Below are 21,111 nucleotides of genomic sequence, written 5' to 3' on the forward strand. Positions count from 1 at the left end.
TTAAATAAGAGAATTCACTTATAAGGAACTCCACTATGAGTTCACGTCATTCAGTTCCAGTGTGATTGTTTTGCAGCCTTTTTAAGGAGCATTTCTGTCTGAGGATGACCTTGCTTGGACTTGGCTGTCTTAGGTTTCTATCAGAACACACTGTCGCACTGACTCTTGGAACGCTGTCTGACTCTGCAAGCCTTTACAAGTTGATTGGAACCAGCTTCACTCTCTAATTTTTTGAAATATCAATATATGGAGATAACACATTCAGAAAACCAGTTCTCCATTAAGCTTTTAAGTTTCCTTCATAAATCTTATTGTTCTATTTTAGGTATAATTCTAAAGGGACTTTGATTAATGTTTTATCCCATTTACAAAACCAGTTAAACAACTTTAAATGTGTTCAACAGCATTCATGTAATTAATTTTTTTTATTCATCCTATGGATGTTTTTGTGATCATTTTTCTACTCTACTTTTACTTCAACTTTACCTTTTCTACTTTTATGAAAAAGAAAATCATACCTACAAAAATATAAAATAGTATGATGTTCATACATATAATCTTCACCTAGATTTGCCCATTATTGTTTTGCCACATTCACTTTATTTCTCTATAACATTTTTTTTCTGAGCCATTTGAAAATAAGATATAGATACCATGATATTTCATCCTTCAGTGTTTCAGCATGTATTTATGGGAAACAAAGACATTTTCCTAGATAACCACCAGGTTATTATCTCATCTAAGAAAGTTAACATTGATACAATAACAGTGTGCAATCAGAGGTCCATATTAAATTTTACTTAATTTACCTAATTATTACAAAAACGTCTTTAGAGGTTTTTTTTAAAAAAATTAAAAATCTGGGATCTAATCACAGATTTTGAGTTGTATTTGGTAGTCACGTCTGAATTACCAGTCTTCTGCTTGAACTTGCTTTCATGACATTTTTTTTTTCAAATGAGACAGGGTCTCGTTCAGTTGCTTAGACTGAAGTGAAAGTGGCACCACCCCAGCTCACTGCAGCCTTGACCACAAAGGCTCAAGCAATCATCCCAGCTCAGCCTCCTGAGTAGCTGGGACCACATGCATGGGCCACCCCACCCAGATAATTATTTTATTTTTTGTAAAGACGAGGTCTTCCTATGCTGCTCAGACTGGTCTCAAACTCTTGGGCTCAAGCCATCCTCCTGCCTTGGCCTCACAAAGTGCTGGGATTACAGGTGTGAGTCACCAGGCCTGGCTACGACTTTTTTTTTTTTTGAGATAGAGTTTCCCTCTTGTTACCAAGGCTGGAGTGCAATGGCACGATCTCTGCTCACTGCAACTTCTGTCTCCTGGGTTCAAGGGATTCTCCTGCCTCAGCCTCCTGAGTAACTGAAATTACAGGTGCGCACCACCATGCCCGGCTTATCTTTTGTATTTTAAGTAGAGATGGTGTTTCACCATGTTGGCCAGGCTAGGCTCAAACTGCTGACCTTGGCTTCCCAAAGTTCTGGGATTACAGGTGTGAGTCACCACACCTGGACAACATTTATATTTTTAAAGATTCAGACCAGTTGTCTAATAAAATGTTCCACAGTCCAGATTTGTCTTACTTCCCCATGATTAGATTTAGCATAAACATTTTGGAAAGAATATTACAAGTAGTGTGCACTTCCAGTGGCATCTAGGACATGGGGAAGAAAATATTAGATTGTACCCTTATTGCTGACAATAATTGTGACCACATGATTGAGGTGGTATTTATCAGATATAGCCGTGTAAAAGTACCTCTTCTAGGCTGGGCACAATGGCTCACACCTGTAATCCCAGCAGTTTGGGATGCTGATGTGGGCAGATCATGAGTTCAAGAGATCGAGACCATCCTGGCCAACATGGTGAAACCCCATCTCTACTAAAAATACAAAAATTATCTGGGCGTGGTGGTGTGCACCTGTAGTCTCAGCTACTCAGGAGGCTGAGGCAGGAGAATCGTGTGAACTTGGGAGACAGAGGCTGCAGTCAGCTGAGATCCCACCACTGTACATCACCCTGGTGACAGAGCGAGATTCCGTCTCAAACAAAAACAAAAACAGAAAACTTTTTCTCTTTTTTAACTGAGATGGTGCTTTGAGAATATCTGTTTCATTTCTCAACCACTTCCCACTCAGTGGTGAAAATGCCTTAATCAATTATTACATTTGGTGATTGCAAAATGATATTTTTCTCATTCTCTCCTTCTACATTTTTTTTAGCTGGCATTCTTTTATAAATACGTTTTGTTTTGGTTTATTTTTTCTCTCTGCACTCTCCCCACCTCTTTGAGAATCCCTATGGAGTTGGATTCTCTATTTAATGGTACCATTTTATCTTTTTGATACTTAGATGTAGCCAGATTTGGCCAGTGGGAGCCCCTCCAAACTAGCTCGTGTGTCCCTTGTCACGTCCAAATCATTCTGAACCAACTGCAAAAGTACAGGATTTCCTAATTATTTTACTGATCAAGATTTATTCTATCCATAGCTCCAGGAAAGGTGTCCTTCAAGCCACACAGGGTCTTTGGGAGAAGCTTAGATACTTGAATAAAATCAAGCTTCCTTTAAGAAAGCTAAAGGGTAAGAGCCATTGGATTGAGGCTGGGTTGATAATCAACAGCTCAGCAAACTTGATGTGATCATGTATTTTAAGAAACATGAATCAGCAAATTCCAATCAAGAGAACACTGAAGGAGCACTGGTTATTTTCCTATCTAGCAAGTCAATCTTCAAAAACTTCCATCTCTCCAAGGGGAAGTCAGTGTTGTTTTCTGAGGGGGACAGCCCTTGCCTTTTTGAAGTTAAGCAGAAGATCTATTTGCATAGGTCCCGCAGAACCCCAGGGGCTTAGTTAAGTTGGTCTGCCGTGACAAGTGCCCAACATCAGCCAGTTCATTTCTTATTATAAGAGATGAGGTTTCATTTTGTTGTCCAGACTAAAGTATGGTGGCACTCCAAAGGTGCACTCATAGAGCACTGCAGCCTCGAACTCCCGGGCTCAAGTGACCCTCCTGCTGCAGCCTCCTGAGTAGCTGGGACTACAGGCACATACCATCATGCCCAGCTAGTTCTTTAATTTTTAACACAAGTAGCCTGACAATTTTCCAAACCAAAACATTTGAGAATCAAGTTGGCTTCTGGACAGTCTCCAAAGATTGGTGGGTTTTATGGTTTTTCCAACAATTTCAAATGTATGAGTGTGAGAACATGACAGCTTGGCCAGTCTAAATCCCTAAGAATCTTTCTGACAAACGGAACCACAACTCCAGGGAGACTGTGAATTCAATCCAAGGCTAGTCTTCCAAAAAAGATGCCATATACCATGGTATTGGGCATGGATTCCCAGGTGACCAATGGAAATACTTCTCACAGTGACAACACCAGTAATTTCTATCTCAACTCTGTCAGGGCATTTTTTAAGCCTTCCTTACAAAAACTTTTTAAAATTTTAATATGTAATTATTTTTTGCCTTAAGTTGTATACCAGCAAATAACTTAACGGTGTTTTGCACCAAGACCTTTAGATCAGCTTTGAAAGTGTAATATTTAAAGACAGTTTAATATTTAACATCTCTTTTCAAATAAATGCAGTATGTGATCTCACTAAACAAAAATTTATTTTTGAGGTACCTTAGACCCATGGAAATTAAAATGATCAAAACTACAGATTAAAGTACAATGATATCAGACTTTGTACCTCCCTGCATCCATATTTTTCTTTCCTCTTCCAAAAGCCCTGGATTTCCTTGGAAGGGACCCATATGGTTCTGAAGAAGTTGACTCACTGCCCTGGCCCCAGAGACTGATCAAGAACAGACATAGAACCTCAGCCAATTCAGCTGGAGTGAATCTCAGGGCTAGTCTGAAAATGCTGAGACATGTTTTCTTTTTCCCTACTAGGTGGGAACAAGGTTTCATGTGACCCAGGAGCTTCTGGCCTTTACTTTTGGTTCTGAGAGCATTGTTCATTCATTCATTCATTCAACAAACTTGGATGAGCATCTACTGTGTGCCAGATGAGAAAACATAACATTGAATAAAGCATGATCAGAGACTTTAAGATATTTACATTCTAATAGGGAAAACAGGGAGTCGTAATAGGTGAGGGGTCTGATAGGGAACAAATTCTTGATATGAATCAGACTGGCTGCTTCAAGATGTCTGAAGTAGAAGTGGATGCCTCTGGGCATCCTTTTTACAGTCGATATATTTAAGCATATCAGGCTCACCTGAACCACCCAATTATCTGTGGTTTTGGTTAAATGTCTTGCAGCAACCCAGCTGCAAAAAGGAGGGTTGCAAAGTCTCCTCCGTCACACGCGCCTTCATCCAAACCTTCACTTGGAATGAGTTTTCTGGTTACATATAAATATTTGGATAATATATTATCCAACTATATTACGGTATGGCATGGTATATGAATAATACCACCTTTCATTATTAGAGGGCAATAAAACAATATACTGAATGTGCATTAAACATCATCTAGGTACATCAGTGTAGTGTGGGAAGTTAAAAATATATATATCATCTAGGGACAAGAGACAATAATACTTTGTGTCCTGAGGACTTTTTAAAAATATGGAATGCCTCAGGAATTTGCGTGTCATCCTTGCGCAGGACCATGCTAATCTTCTCTGTATCATTCCAATTTGAGTATATGTGCTACCAGAGAGAGCACCCTGAGGATTTTTTTTTTTTTTTTACAGGATGTATTTCTTTATAAAAGATTTGGATACCACCACAAACTCACCATTATCACAATATGATCTGGCCTACAGGATTTGATTACACAGGGAATATACAAAATAGCAGAGAATCTAGAGCAGGTGTTCTCAATAGGGAGGCTGGGTAAGAGAAATTTAGAGACTTATTAGAATCATAAGGGTAGGTTTCCCAATGTTAACAACTCACATTTTACACTGGGACTTCCATGTGGGCCCCTTTCTCAAAAGCACATTCACTCTTACTGAATGTGTTCTCTCACTTATGACAGCATGCAAAAAACCACTAAGGCTTCCTAGTGAGTGTCAGTGTGTAGAGAGGGAGATAAACAACAAATTGCCCAGCTGGTGGATAACCAGAATCATTGTCATGGTATATGTCACTTACGTGTACGAGCTTTGATCACTATATTGTTTAATGTTGGCCAAAGACAGAAACACACAAGTAATCATTATTGATTACAAATTTGAATTCTGGTGTAAAATCTATGCATCAAGTATTGTGGAGAGTTCATACCAAATGGTTTCTTGTTGCCAAGGAAAATGACCCTTTGACTGGGTCACATATGAAACTCAATTTGCCACCCTGGGCAACATGGTGAGACTTTGTCTCTACAAAAAAAAAAATTCAAAAGATTAGCCAGGTGTGGTGTCGTGTGCCTGTGGTCTCAGCTACCTGGGAGGCTGAGGCAGGAGAATCCACTTGAGCCAGGGAGACAGAGCTTGCAGTGAGCTGAGATGGTGCCGCTGTGCTCCAGCCCGTGCGACAGAGCAAGACTATGTCAATCAATCAATTAAAATGAGCAAGACTGTATCAATCAATCAATCAATAACATAAAAAATCAACTCGGAGGTAAAGGATTTATTTGCTCACTAAATATCCACATCTAGATAGATGGCTCACTATGAACCTGTGAATATCTAGCAAGATTAATATTATTACTAGTTGCCTAAAGTATTCCAACCTTAGCATAAGTGGGAACAGGAGATGAGACAGGAGTAGACCCCAGGGAAGTTGAGGGTGACAGCAAAAAGGGGCAATGACTGTTAATAAAAGTCCTCATAATAAAGTTTTTTTGGTTGTAAATTACATTGAAAGACTGCAAATTACAGGCAAAAATGACTTTAATGTTTTGTCAACCTCAAATGTATTGTAAATAATTCTCCCTCTCTCCTTTTCATCCCTGAAACTGATTCAGGCTTAAATTCACCCTTTTACTGAACTGTGAATGAGCCTCTTAGGACATAAACTCGTGAGGTGAAGGGAGTTTTCAGCATATGCTCTTCCAACAGATGTCCCAGCACCAAGGCAGCGTTACAGTGCGATTCTTATCTTTCTGCATACTCCTACTACATAGCTGTAGTAGGAATTCTAATTTAAATTAGAAGCTTTAAGGATTTTTTAACCCACTTTTTAATTAACCCTCAAAAGATCCAGCTGGGTTTTAAAAATTTGGACTATGTTGCTTAAAAAAAAATGCGAGGTATAGTCATCTTGGAAGCCTAAATCTGAAAAATGTAAGAAAACTTTATTTAAAAAGTTTAAAGTCTGTTAAATTGGTAGTTTATTAAATTCCTCCATTCACATGAAATTTACCGCAACACAAGGATTCCAAATGGGTTAGACACAGAAATGTAATTTAGCAAATCAATACTTTCCGAAAGATACAAGTTTGGGGGCGGGGAAGGGAGAGACTTTTCCTTAAGTGTCCAGGAAATAATTTTCACAGAGCGTTTCAGACCAGACGTCCCCAGCAGCGCTCCCCTCCGCCGGGTCCCGGTGCGCACCTCCGGGCCGCGCGTCCCCACCTGCGCACGGTGCCTCCAGCCTGGGTGTGCCGCGGCCCGGGATCGCGGCGCCGCCACCCGCGTCCGGACCCAGCCCCCGGTGCGCGACACAGTGCAACCCCGAGGCTCCCGGCAGTTTCACAAGGCGGGAGGCAGCCCCCAGCCGGTTTTCCGGAAGTGCACCGGGCGGTGAGGATTCGAACGAGCTCGTCCCGGGGCTGGCACGCTCACTTCGGAGAAACCCCCGCTCCCGGGAAGCGTTCGCTCAGGCCGCGCAGGCAGCCGGGGCACCGCTGACGGAGGTGGGGCGGCAGCTGGCAAAGCAGAGAAGAGTCAGGAGTCCAAAGCCAGGCCAGGGTCCTCGGGAAAGGTGAGAGCAGCCGCGTCCCTCCGCTCACGTGGGCCTCGCACGCTCCTCGCAGTGCCCGGGCCCCCCTCCCGCTGTCCCACGGCCCCAGCCCGCGTCCTCCCCACCCGACCCCGTTAAAACCAGCCTTTAAGACCGCGCGGAAGCCGCCGAGAGGGAGGCGGCCGGCCAGCAATTGGGCGTGGCTTCTCGGAGAAAGGCCGCCCCAGGGGCGGGGAAGAGCGACGTCACCGTCGGCTCGCGGGGCTGATTGGCGGAGGTGCGGTGCGCGAAGCCCGCAAGCTTCTCCGCCGGGCCCGGCCGCTCCGCCTCCTCATCCAGCCGCTCCGTCCTCACCGGCTCGCGAGGGAACCGCTCAGGGACTGCCGCCCCAGCTCAGCGCGGACGACGGAGAGGGAGGCGGAAGGACAACACGCTCGTTCGCTTGCTCCCACCCGCACCCGAGTTCCCAGAGCCGGCGCGGAGCCCAGGGGGAGGAGCCGCCGCGGGCACGCCCCGCCCCCGGCCCGGGAAGACGACGCCAGCGACCCGGCCCGCCGGCCACCGCCCCCCTCGCCGGCCGAGACCCGCCCCCGGCCCCGGCCCTCCCCCGGCGGCATGGAGGGGCCCCGCTCCTGACGGCCGCGCCGCCGCCTCGGCCCGTGCCCCACCTCGCGGCCCCTCCCGCCCGCCCCCGCTCGCATGTCTGCGCCGCCCTAGCCGAGGATGCTGAGGATGAAGCTGCCGCTGAAGCCGACGCACCCCGCGGAGCCGCCGCCCGAGGCGGAGGAACCCGAGGCGGACGCGCGGCCGGGCGCGAAGGCGCCTCCGCGCCGCCGCCGCGACTGCCGACCCCCGCCGCCGCCGCCCGCGGGCCCGCCGCGGTGTCCCCTGCCGCCGCCGCCGCCGCCCCGGGGGCTCGGGCCGCCTGTTGCTGGCGGAGCGGCGGCGGGGGCGGGCATGCCGAGCGGCGGCGGGGGGCCCTCGGCGGCGCTGCGGGAGCAGGAGCGGGTGTACGAGTGGTTCGGGCTGGTGCTGGGCTCGGCGCAGCGCCTGGAGTTCATGTGCGGGCTGCTGGACCTGTGCAACCCGTTGGAGCTGCGCTTCCTCGGCTCGTGCCTGGAGGACCTGGCGCGCAAGGACTACCACTACCTGCGCGACTCGGAGGCCAAGGCCAACGGCCTCTCGGACCCGGGGCCGCTGGCCGACTTCCGAGAGCCCGCGGTGCGCTCGCGCCTCATCGTCTACCTGGCGCTGCTGGGCTCGGAGAACCGGGAGGCCGCTGGTCGCCTGCACCGCCTGCTTCCCCAGGTGGACTCGGTGCTCAAAAGCCTGCGCGCCGCCCGGGGCGAGGGCTCGCGGGGCGGCGCGGAGGACGAGCGCGGCGAGGACGGCGACGGCAAGCAGGACGCTGAGAAGGACGGCTCGGGCCCGGAAGGCAGCGGCGCGGAGCCCCGGGCCGGCGGCGGGCTCGGCTCCAGGGCCCAGGAGGAACTGCTGCTGCTCTTCACGATGGCCTCGCTGCACCCGGCTTTCTCCTTCCACCAGCGGGTCACCCTGCGGGAACACCTGGAGAGGCTCCGCGCCGCGCTCCGCGGGGGCCCCGAGAACGCAGAGGTGGAGGTGGAGCCGAGCAAGTTTGCCAGCCCCAAGGCCCAGGTAAGGCGCGCGGAGCCTCCCGGGACTCGCGGTGAGGTTGCTGCCCCGGCGGCCTCCCCGGCCTCGCTCTCGGACGCCCTTTGCCCGAGTCCCCAGCCAGGCGCAGGTGGCCCGCAATCCCCATCCCGCGGCTCCCAGCCCCGGAGGGCTCGGCTTCGTCTCGCTGGGCCGTTCCGTTCCACTCCCCCACCCCACCCCGCACCCCGGCACACTCAGCCACCCGCCATCACAGAATGCTCTAGAAGTCTTTTCCGTGCCACGGAGTTGTCACGGAAGACATGGTGCTCCCGGCCCGGGGCCCCTCTCGGAGGAAGAGTGTCGGGACGTTTTTGGCTCTGAGCATCTCAGCGCTGGGTGCGGGAGCCGCGGCGTGGTGGAGGAACATGTGCGAGAGCCGCAGTGAGCCCCGGGCTGCGCCGTCCTTCCTCCCCCGCCTGGCCAGCGCTCCGCCTCCCGTCTCCGGGCTCCGCCGGGCCCTCGGCGGGGTGTCCTGAAGGTACGCTCCGGGCGAGCTCCCTTTGTCTCGGGCACAGAGGGACTTTTTTGCCCGGTGCGTGCCTGAGTTAAAAGCCGTCGGACGGGTCCTTGTGGTTCCTGCTCTGAGGGCTTGTGTTGCCAGCAGACATCTGATGTAGAGACCTGCGAAGGGACTGAGATGAGTAGTAAGGCACGTTGTCCGGGTAGAGAAACCTCTCTTAGCGGCCTGGGATGCTCTTTCTGGCGTACTCGCTTTCTCACGGGCTTGATTCCTGCCTACAGATTTGGGTTCCGGGATATTTGTTGGGCGTTTACTATAGGCGTTAATGTTGTCCAAAAGAGTTAAATACCAAAATGTAGCAGACGGGAATCCAGATGAGCCACTTCTCGTCAACATTAAAGACGAATTTTTATACAGCCGTGAAAACGATTTAATGATAATTAGGACCCAGTGAACTCTTCGAGGAGGACTTTTTCATGGGAAGGGGAGTAGGAGTAGTTTCAGTAAGAGTGAGCACTGTAAAATGAGATTATTTTAGGGAGGTCACAGACTTTTGAAAGGTGTTGATTTGGATGCCATGCTTTTCAGCTTAGGTGATCTCTAGGAGACAGTGGAAAAGGGGTTTTTCTCCTCCTTGCTTGAAAGGTAATTCAGCACATATATCTGCTGTCATTCAGTACCCCAGAACTAACATTGGGCGTGGTATTTCACTAGTGGCCTTGTGGACTCAGTGCCCATGCAATCAAGGAATTTGGGGCTGGAAGGAATTTAATTTACCCCAAACCCCTCGATTTTATTTAAAACGAGGCTTCTGTGAGGTAACTAACTCATGTTTTGGTACATGTTTTATCAAACGCAGATGTAACGCTAGTGCCCAGCATTATCTCGGTGAGTTTGAAATTTTGTCACCTTCCAGTCACTGTTTACTAACTTGCAGTATGTGTGCTAATGGCAAAAGCCTCTTCCACCCTTCAACCTTCTTGTTAATTTCCCAAAAGTCCTATATGCCGCACAGCCATTAAATTTAGAAACAAAAACACAGATTCAGGCACAATGGTTTAAATATTCTAAATGTTACTGTAATAACACAAGGTTGTAAAGATAGCCTTAAATTTCGGGCCCAAAGAAAATGTCCTATAGTGGAACATCTTATATCATTCCATTCGTATTATTCCAACAGGGGTACCTGATTTCTGATTTTAACTGCTGGAAGTCTTTTTTTCTTTCTTTAAATTTCTTTCTTTTAATGCGCGTGTTGAGGGCCAAGTAGAGGAAGGGGAGAGATGAGTGCAGACCAGAGTAATGAGATTTTTATCTTGACTGCAGTGCATGACCTTTTCTGCAACCAGTGAGTGCTGGGACGGATGGATAAAGTGAGGTTGGGCTTCCTGCCATTAATGTCAGCACATCACTGCTTCTCAGACCTGTCCTGTGCTATGGCCATCAGGTGAAGTGGGGGAATAAATCACAGGGGGCCGCGTCCTACAGGTGACACTGGGCTATTTCTAGGCGCGTGGTGGGGTGGTGAACTTTTCCAGCAGTTGTTTATGGTTACCGTAACATGCCATTCATTTCTCATTAAGTTGTTACGACCCCGCATTTCCTGCTGCTTAGAGTGGCCTCCGAGTCCCTAGCTGTGGCTTGTTCTGGCCTTGAGGACCTTTCATCTGATGTTGCTCACAGGCTGTCATTCCAGAGGTCGCTGATGCGGGTGGGCTGAGGTAAACCCTCATTCGTTGCGGTCCAGCTCAGCTGTGCTCGACCTTCCGCTGCCGCCGTGCACCTCCCCGTCATCAGGGAGGAGCCCGGGCTCTCGCGACCCCGGTGTGGAACCGCCGCGGTCCACCCGAGGGGCCTGGAGGTCACGCGCCGCCTGGGGCCAGCACACGGATATCTGGGGCCAGTCTTGCCGGGCTCCTCCCCTCCCCGCCCCCGCCCTGCAAGATGGCGGCCTTGCGCGCCGCCCACGTGACCTTCCTGCCGGCCCCGCCCCCAGCACCCTCTCGGCCTCTCCCAGCGGAGGCCAGGTCCTTGGCTAGCGCGGGTGACTTCCAGCCCGACTGGTGAACCACGTGGATGCTGTGCTCCACAGTGCTTGGCCGGGGCGATAACCCTGGGAAAGGGAAATTCGTGTGGCAGCATTTTTTTTTTTTTTTGCCGCGGAAGTAACCTTTTAGACACAAGTATACAACTTTATAATAGAGAGTCATTCTTTCTCTGAACTACCGTCTAAGTGAAGCTCTTTGGTGAGCCATACGACCTATTTTCAGCCTTACTAAATGTTTAACATAAAATTAGTATCCTTGTAATTCTCTTTACTATTTAAGTAAGAGTATACTGGCCAAGAAGAGCATACCTGGCTCTCACAAGACATTTGTATCTAGTACCGAGTCAGCTTGTCTCTTGAAACATTTAAAAACTAATGACATCTACAGATAGAACATGTCTTTAATGCCAGCTTTATGTTACATGATTTGAAGTTAACCCGGTCCTGCAATTGTTAGTATCATGCCGTGGTTACATTGTTAATAGTTGAGGTAACAACAAGTCCACAGATTGACAGAATATACTTTTTATGTTACATTGGAAGTACAGGAAAACTTAACAAGGATGTTTTTACTTTTAATAGTAACATTTCCAGAGTTTTTCTATGTTATTTGGATGATTTTACAGTAAGTATTATATTGGATTGCAACTTAAATGTCAGCATTCTTTTTTAGGAGGCTTGTACATAAATCTCACGTTCTTCACACAACTGCATTGGGTTACCACTAACTTGTACAAAATTCAACAAATAGGCCAGGGAGTAGTAGTTAAGGCACTCATTAACCGTGTCCTAGGAACTCTGTGTGATTGATACAGGCCTGTGTGACGAAGTTGCAGACTGCTTGTATGGCATAGCGGAAAACTCTTGGTTTTTAAAATGGATCTCTTCCGATTATTAGGAAGCCAAACTATAGACTGTGTGTTGGCAACAAAAAAAATGCATGTGTATTTTAAAAGGCACTAGGCAGGAAGCAAGACAGGCAAGCTTAAAGACATTCTTAACTGTTCGGGGGAAATCGGTATTCTAATTTTGGAGGTTTAATCCCCAACTAGCAACACAAAGGTGTAAGAAGCATAAAACACATAGACTATCATAGTAGTGATTAGTGATTAATGTGGTATGGCGATTCTCTGGAGATTGTGTCATCAGGATCTTCCAAGCTTAGTTGCTTGGCAAATAGTGCTAGTGTTTGAATGGAAAGATAAAAATGTAAACTTTTCGATACTAAGGCACAAAATCATCTTACTTCTTCGTATTATTTGAACTCACAAAGCATATTTGACCTCATCATTTGAACTCACAAAAATTAAGTAACTGTGGGTCCTTCACATACTGAAATTAGTGAATTTAGTTTTTTAAAAAAACCTTGCAAAATTGTTAACTTTTTGATAGCATAGTTTAGTTAACGAAATTGTAACATGATAGACTAAGTACTTTGATTAATTTTGCAATACAGGAAACATATTGCAAGAAAACTCTTCAATGAGTTTTAACATAAAGGATGTTACTTCAAGATAACTTGAATGTGGAGGTGGCAGCCAGAATCCTGGTGAGAGTGTAATTGACTTAAAATGAAAGGGAAAAGGTTGATTTTCAGAATTCCAGTTATTATTGTAGGCACTAAAAATTTAGATGCTTTTTTGGCTGGGCGTGGTGGCTCATGCCTGTAATCCAAGCATTTACGGAGGCAGAGGCAGGTGGATCACCTAAGGTCAGGAGTTTGAGACCAGCCTGGCCAACATGGTAAAACCCTGTCTCTACTAAAAATACAAAAATTAGCTGGGTGTGGTGGCAGGCACCTTTAGTCCCAGCTACTCCAGAGGCTGAGACAGGAAAATCACTTGAACCTGGCAGGCAGAGGTTGCAGTGATCCGAAATCCCACCACTACACTCCAGCCTAGGCAATGGAGTGAGACTCTGCCTCAAAAAAAAAAAAAAAAAAAAAAAAGATGCTTTTTTAAAATGACCAGTTTTAATGCTCATTGGTAATATTAATAAATACTTTTTTTTTTTTTCTTTTTAAATTCACTGGCCCCTGCTGCTGGGTTATTTGATATTTTAAAGTGAATAGTGTTGTTGGGGCAGTGGTCCTGCCTGAGGCTTCCCTTCCACCACTCTGGAAGTGTTAGGCAGTCCTTACTTGCAGAATAGTGTCTAGTTTGTGGTCTTCAATAAATGTTAGCAGTTGCAGGTGAAAGCTCAGCCTTGTGTGAATGGGTGGTAGAGGAGTGGGCACAGCATCTCACATACTGAGAGTGAGGCCAGAAAAGCTGTATCTTTCCTGGGAAATTTTAGGTTGGTTTGGCTATAGAAAAGAATAAAAACAGTTATAAAAGCCATTTAGAAAAGGCTTTTTAGAATATATGAGAGTTAAATAGTGATTATTTTAGTAGGAAATAATTATTAAAATCCTGAGTTTCTTCCCCAGTTACGTGTTTTAATGCAGTCATTTTCCAGGTAAGGAGAACTCAGAAAAAGTCTCACATATACCATGGTGGGAGGCGGGAGGGGGTGCTAGATGTGGAGAGGAAGTACGTTCTTTTCCTCAAGTTGACTAAAATATGTCTGTGTGATTATTTATACATAGCCATGGCTTTTGCATCCAGGGATTCAACCAACTGGGGATAAAAAATATTTGGGGCGGGGGAATTGCAAGTGTGCTGAATGTGTACAGACTTTTTTCTTGTAATCTGAAACAAAACAGTATAACTATTTACATAGCATTTGTGTAGTATTAAGTTTTATAAGTAACATGAAGATATTTAGAGTATACAGGAGGATGTACGAGGCCATTTTATATCTGGACTGGAACACTTTTAGATTTTGGTATTGAGAGGTTCTGGTACTAATCCCTCATGGATACTGGGGGACAAGTGTGTATGTATCTATGTATCATCCGTGTGTGTGTGTGTGTGTGTGTGTGTGTGTGTAGGTATTGCCTTAACAGTTTTTTTGTGTGGAGAGAGGGCCAGGAAGAGTGTTGTAGAGGCTATCTATCAGAAGACCGTGAAGAATGATAGCCATGTTTAGTGGAGCCCTAGGGTGGAGGCTTAGTTTCAGCTCCGCCGCTAGTTCTGTCATAGTTGTCACCCAGGCCACTTAAATCCCCTAGTCTTACCTGTAAAATGGGGATAATTTTTGAGGTTGTGGTGACAGTATTAATAAGTTAAGATGCAAAATAATTCACATATTGTATTGAACATGCATTCTTTTCTGAGATTAGGGCTCAGTGCATTTTTATTTTCCACTAACACACAACTTCCACAGTGTTCTCAGGAATTTTTTTGGGGGGGGGGTGACAGAGTCTCACTATAGTGAGAGTATTTTTAGTGGAGTGTTTTGTATATTGTTCTCTGTTACCATCCCTGTGAATAGATTGATGTTCGGGAAGGACGGGCAATTGAAAAGGTGGTATTCGAGACACGTTTATTTGGAGCAGTTACTTTTATTTTTGTTAGTACTTACTTGTAAAGATCTAGTGTTCTACAGATAAACCCAAAGGAAGGAATTCTGTGAGTCATAGAACATTAAAATAGCTTTATTTTCCTCGTGTTGGATTTGGGAATGGGAATGGAGAAAATGCATATTTTAGATTTAGATTATTATTAATTCTCATGGAACTGTAATTGACTTAAATCCTTATCCTGTTTTCACATTTAGCTAGAAAAGTATTCTATAACTTAAAGCTGTTTTGCAGTTTTTGTTAAGTCACGATTCTTTGTTCAGAGCACAGACTAGAACCCATGGATAATTAAGAACATTTTTATACCTTTTTTATAAAAGCTGTTAAATTGGCTAATTTTTAGCTTATTTAGTATTTTTCTCTTGAGAAGTGTTAAGCTAACTTTTTTTATTTTTAAGAGGGAGGCAAAAAGGCCTGTACTACTCTGAAGGCAGACTGAACTTTAATTTTATTGACTGTGTTTTTCGTTGTGGACGACTATGTGTAACAGTACTTCTCTTACAAAGATATCTTTGTCACAAGATCCTCATTCATCCACTGACATTCTGGGGTTCCTATCTCTGAAAACAGTCAATCTAGAAGGGAAGTGCCTAATCGGGTGTTGATGTTACAGGTGTAGCCTGGCTGGGCTGTGGTAGTTGATTTCCTTCTGTTCTTCCTATGCTCTCGGGAACATTTGACCTTTAGTTCCTTTCTAAATGCCTTAGCTGATTAGAAGTGTTTTGTGCTCATTTAAGAAGTCATTTATTTGAGGTCAGATTTATAGTTTGAAAAGGTCATTTTGGCAAGTAATTTAGTCTTCCCAGAGTGTCCAGTATAAAGTAGGGATATAATTCCTATCTGTTTCATGTAATTGTTGTGAGGATGAATGTGTTAATGTATATGAACATGCTTGGTAGACAAAAGTGAGATATATGTAGTATTCGTAGAGTGATTACCACAATTTGGTTGCAGTGGATGAGTAGATAGACGTTAGGTGAGGCATGGTGGCTCATGCCTGTAATCTTAACACTGGGAGATCAAGGCAGAGGGATTGCTTGAGCCTAGGAGTTTGAAACCAACCCTGACAACAGAGTAAGACCCCATCTCTATAAAGAGTATTAAAAAATTGCTGGGTGTGGTGGCAAGTACCTGTAGTCCCAACTACTTAGGAGGCTGGAACTACTCAGGAGGCTCGAACTACTCAGGAGGCTCAAAGAGGTGGGAGGATCACTTGAGCCTGGGAGGTCAAGGCTGCCCTGAGCTGTGGTGGTGCCACTGCATTCCAGCCTGAGCAACAGAGTGAGACCCTGTCTCAAAAGAAAAAGAAGGAGAGAAGAAAGAGGAAAGACATTTGAAGACATGATAGGGTTGGGTTATAGAGGGCCTTGAGGTCTATGTTAAAAGAATAGGGTGTCGGTAGGTTGCAGTGGGAGCCAGTGAAGGGTGTGCGTGTGTGTGTGTGTGTGTGTGTGTGTGTGTGTGTACGTGCGCATGCACCCTTATAGTGTGTATCTCATTGAGTGTCTACTCTCACTCTAATGTGAATCTGTATAAAAAGAGTGTCAGCTGTCACTCTAACATGAATCTGTGTAAAAAGACTACAGGATTGATTTTTTTAAAATCTTCCAGACTCAGTTCTCTCAGTGGTACTATTATGCTTCTAGTCACTCCAAATTGCTTGATGACCTTGATCATCTTCTCCCATCACATCCTGAATGCACACTTTCCTCATCCTTGCCTGACACCATTCTCTTTTGGGACTTTATGCCTAGACTTTTAGTAGCCTTCTGATTCCCCTGCTTTTAGCCTTCCCACCTCTCGTCCTTTGGATACTATTGCCAGATACACCTTTCTAAAGCAACATTAATCAGCTACATTTTCTTTCAGTGACTGATGGACGTGGCCTCTAATAGGTCTTTGGACTCAAAAATCCTCCTTCCACTCTTTCCTCATATATCCTCCCTTTGATTCCAGGCTGGGCTCATGCCATTGTTTCTTGTATGATGTTTTCTGGAATTGTCCCTATGGCAGTCTTAAAAGATAATTTGCTGCTACTGAATTTTAGATGCACATATATCACTGTAATTTTGGTACTCTACTGTGATTCTTTGTCTTTTTAACATTTAAAATTGACCTCTCAGGCCAGGTGCATTGGCTCATACCTGTAATCACAGCACTATGGGAGGCCAAGGCAGGTGGATTGCTTGAGCCCAGGAGTTCAAGACCAGCTTGGGCAACATGGCAAAACCATTTCTCTACAGAAAAATACAAAAATTAACCAGGCATGGTGGTGCATGTCTGTAGTCCCAGCTACTCAGGCGGCTGAGGCAGGAAGATCAGTTGAGCCCAGAAAGATCACTTGAGCCAGCCTGGAGGATCACTTGAGCCCTGGAGGCGGAGGCTGCAGTGAGCTGAGATCACACCATTGTACTCCAGCCTGGTTAATAGAGTGAGACCCTGTCTTAAAAATAAGTAAATAGGCTGGGCGCGGTGGCTCACGCCTATAATCCCAGCACTTTGGGAGGCCGAGGCGGGTGGATCACGAGGTCAAGAGATCGAGACCATCTGGTCAACATGGTGAAACCCCGTCTCTACTAAAAATACAAAAATTAGCTGAGCATGGTGGCACGCGCCTGTAATCCCAGCTACTCAGGAGGCTGAGGCAGGAGAATTGCTTGAACCCAGGAGGCGGAGGTTGCGGTGAGCTGAGATCGCGCCATTGCACTCCAGTCTGGGTAACAAGAGCAAAACTCCATCTCAATAAATAAATAAATAAAATGAAATTGACCTTTCACATGAGATTTAAGTTCCCCAAAGGCTCAGGCATTGTGCCTCTTTTCTTGGTTAGCATTGGATATACCATAATTGCTCTGTCATAGTTTCCTGTGTTTGTACTTGGAAAATATATAGCTTGAAAAATACCAGGCTGGGCATGTGGCTTACGCCTATAATCTCAGAACTTTGGGGGGCCAAGACAGGCAGAACACTTGAGGTCAGGGGTTCGAGACCAGCCTGGCCAACATAGTGAAACCTCATCTCTACTAAAAATATAAAAATTAGCTGGGTGTGGTGGCGGGTGCCTGTAGTTCCAACTACTTGAGAGGCTGAGACAGAATTGCTTGAACCTGGGAGGCGGAGGTTGTAGTAAGCTGAGATCATACCACTGCACTCCAGCCAGAGAGAGAATGAGACTGTCTCCAAAGAGAAAAGAAAATTACAAATATGATATACTGTTTTAAGACTAAGTATGTCAAGGCCAGGTGTGGTGGCCCAAGCCTGTAAACCCAGCACTTTGGGAGGCCGAGGTGGGTAAATCACCTGAGGTCAGGAGTTCAAGACCAGCCTGACCAACGTGGTAAAACCCTGTCTCTGATTTAAAAAAAAAAAAAAAATTAGCCAGGCATGGTGGTGCATGTCTGTAATCCCAGTTACTCTGGAGGCTGAGGCAGGAGAATAACTTGAATCTGGGAAGCAGAGGTTACAGTGAGCTGAGATCGCGCCATTGCACTCCAGCCTGGGTAACAAGAGCGAAACTCTGTCTCAAAAAAAACTAACTAAACTTTGGTCACTGAAGTGAACACTCTGTCATGTAAATGTTGGGGAATTTTAATGTTTCTTGTTAGAAATGTCTAAATTGGGATAGTTTCCCATAGTACAGTTGATTTTTGTCTTGGGTATCAAATGATTGAAATTCACTAGTGGTCCTAGAAGGGAGGCGGCATGGTCACATGTGAACCAAGTGCTGTAATGTTTGGGAGTACTTGCTTGAGAAAGAGGTCCTCACTCATACAAAGAGGTTGTGGCATTGAGTGTTGAGTAGTTTTATTAGTTTGGGTAAATTGCCCATTCTCTAATAACTAGTGGCATGAAACACAAGTTCTAATGCAGTGTTTGGCAACACTATAGTAAATCACGTACTGCCATAGATCCTTCTTAGGCTCTATAAGCTCACATTTCTACACAGTTCCAAGAGTGTTTCTGCACTGGAGGTGAAGCGGTAGCTCTGCTGCAGGTGCTAGAAGGCGTGGCAGTTCCTTCCAGCTTCAGAGCACAGGCTCACATCCTTCCTGAGGACCTCTTGGCCTTCCTCCCTCTTCTCTCCTGGGGCGTGGCTGCGACGGCAAAGACAGTGTCACATGTGGGCTGGAGAGGTGTGCTTCTCTAGATTCCTGTGCACTCATGCGTGCATTCTTTTCACCACATCTCAAAACACCCTGGTATGGAGATTTAAAGATTTGGGGCTGTTGGCCTAAGGATGTAGCAATTTCTGGATCATCTTCCTAGTTCTAGGGTTAAAAGATGTTTTCCTTCTGTAATAAGAGCAGGTTGGCAAAAGAAATTCAAATGCTGGTGCTAAAGGTGGAGACCCCCAGCATTGGTGTAGGCTAGGAAGCCGCTACCCCTGCCTTTCTCAGGATTCCATGCCATTGTCATTTTGTGATCCAATACAGAACCTGTATTTTTTTATGAGTCCACTTTATCAACTAACAGATGGCGTTATTTAGGTCGAAATAGTAGAAGCACAAAGAGTTTTACAAGGAAAACATCAAAGCTGGTTCACAAGTAAAAACTGCTACTCTGGTTTCTCTTTCAAAGATTCCACTCCTTCCTCCGCAGTAGACTTCCATATCAGGATTATTTTCCTAGATCTTCCCTAATGCTGCAGCCTACAAGTTTAATGCTCTGAACATGATAACGACATCAAAAATTTTAATTTTTCAATTTGCAGTAAACACGTAGAGTTCCCAGAAAATCCATAGAAAGTGATAGTGATGATTTTCCCTGCCTCAGCTATTTCCATCCATCTAGTTCCCTTTCACTTGCACAACTGTAATTGTGGCCAGGTCGCATCTGTGGACTGTGATGTCAGAGCGGATACATGGATTCCGTATACTGTTTGTCCCCTCCTCCATTCAGTAGCTGGAGTGCCTTTGCCCAGGCTGTTGTGCCACGCTCTTGCTGAATTGCCTTATACTGGTATTGCTAGTTAAACTAAACAAGAGGTTGCATAGGGAGTGAGCCCATCATAGCGGAAGTCCATATTGTGCTGTTTCTGGGCCTTGATTCATCAGTTCCGCTGCTCTGACCTGTGTTCCAGCACAGTTTTAATACATTACCAGTGTTTCTTCCACCCAGAGCTCGCCTTTTCTCAGAGGCTGTATGGTGATTTAAGGCACTACTTTGGGTTGAGTTGTGCTATTTGACTGAGCAGAAATTGGACCAACCTCTGCGTCTTCTACCACATCTTCTTGTTAAAGAGACAGGCAGGAAGTCATTCTTAAATTCTCCCTAGCTGCTTCCTTCTTCTAGAAAAATGGATAAAATTTAACATCTAGGTAATGTTTCTAATAATGAATCTTCTTCTAACATGCAAAGCAAGACTTCTTGTGAATCTTGCTTAAATAATACTGTATGCTTTGGTTGCAACACTGGCTAAAGAACAGAATTTAAAACATGTAACTGTATAACAAATTACTTCCAAACTTAGTGACTTAAAAAATGAAAGACCATTTCATTACCATCTCTCACAGTTTTGTGGGTGGGATTTAGACAGATAACTATAGCGAAGAGTTTGTTCTGCGGTGTCTGGGACACAGCTGGGACCCAGGTGGCATCTCTAGACCCCTCTCCTCTTTCCATGGGGTCTGTCAAGTGTGGCCACCAGGAGGAGAAGTGCATGTCTCATGTGGTGACTCAGGACTCCAAGCCCAAGTGTCTAAGAGGCCCAGGCCGAGGCTTCCCAGGACCTAACCTTAGACGAGTGTCACCGCCAGCACATTCTGAAGCTGGCCTCGGCCGACTGGGTGGGGGACTCATTCCACTTTGCAGTGGGAGGAGTATAAATAATTTTTAGCTATCTTTAATGGGACTCATTCCACTTTGCAGTGGGAGGAGTATAAATAATTTTTAGCTATCTTTAATCTGCCACAGAAGCTTGATAGAATATTATTATATACTGCTGTTATTTTTCTGAGTCTCATTTGACAAGTGAGAAAACTTCAGAAGAAGTTAGTGAATTTGGTTTAAAAAAGTAAAAAAACTCTTACTACTTTGTTACTATTGGGAATGTCTTGGATTTTTAAATTCATAATCTACGTCAAGGGACTAGAGGAACCATGTCTACAGTTTGAACTTGGTTGACAACAGCAACAATAAAAAGGCAAATATGACCTTTGTTCTAATGGTTTGTTTTCAGAGAAGAGTTTTTTAGGATGTCCAGCTACTTGGCTGTTTCACAAGGCCCCCACATTTAAGAAATCTTAAGTATGTAATTGTGATGGTTCTACATGTCATCTGTGGCAAAACTGTCTAGGCCACCTGAATCACATGCCATGTAGGTTTGTGCTAACCAGTAGCCCTTGAGCAAGCGATAGGACAGAAGAAGCTCTGCCTCAGGTGAGTTAAGAAAGGAGAATGCACTCGTACTAAGGTTCTTTGTATGCTTGTGCATATTTTAGCAATTTTAGAATCTTTAAACTCTGCTTTCTTGATTCAAGCGAGAAAAAGTCCCCAGTTTTCTCTTGATCCTGACCCTTTCCTCTAACTAGTCTTTGTAAAATGCTGATTCTGGCATTTCATCTGTGCTGCATTTTTATGGGAATCTGAACTT

At 45.4% G+C, this 21,111-nt stretch overlaps 1 protein-coding gene and 1 non-coding gene across 7 annotated transcripts in view; one reads left to right on the plus strand and one right to left on the minus strand.

Moving 5' to 3' along the window:
• Positions 1-4,589: 4,589 nt before the first annotated feature.
• Positions 4,590-4,695, minus strand: LOC118146994 (U6 spliceosomal RNA). The gene has a single exon (XR_004733177.1). It is a non-coding gene; the product is annotated as a U6 spliceosomal RNA (small nuclear RNA).
• Positions 4,696-7,200: 2,505 nt separating this feature from the next.
• ZCCHC2 (zinc finger CCHC-type containing 2) overlaps positions 7,201-21,111 on the plus strand; it is a 75,666-nt gene continuing 61,755 nt past the window's right edge. For 5 of the 6 annotated variants that reach the window (XR_013525939.1, XR_013525940.1, XR_013525941.1 and 2 more), the window contains exon 1: positions 7,485-8,531. Coding sequence is in view for 2 of the 6 variants with exons in the window: in XM_017963529.4 (XP_017819018.2) it covers positions 7,599-8,531 (933 nt within the window). In the remaining 4 variants the exon portion in view is untranslated. Of the gene's footprint in view, positions 8,532-21,111 lie in introns of all 6 variants that reach the window. The other variant, XM_008979921.3, reaches the window with a different exon arrangement.

This window comes from Callithrix jacchus, chromosome 13 (assembly GCF_049354715.1).
Source record: "Callithrix jacchus isolate 240 chromosome 13, calJac240_pri, whole genome shotgun sequence".
In the NCBI taxonomy this organism is placed as follows: domain Eukaryota; kingdom Metazoa; phylum Chordata; class Mammalia; order Primates; family Cebidae; genus Callithrix; species Callithrix jacchus.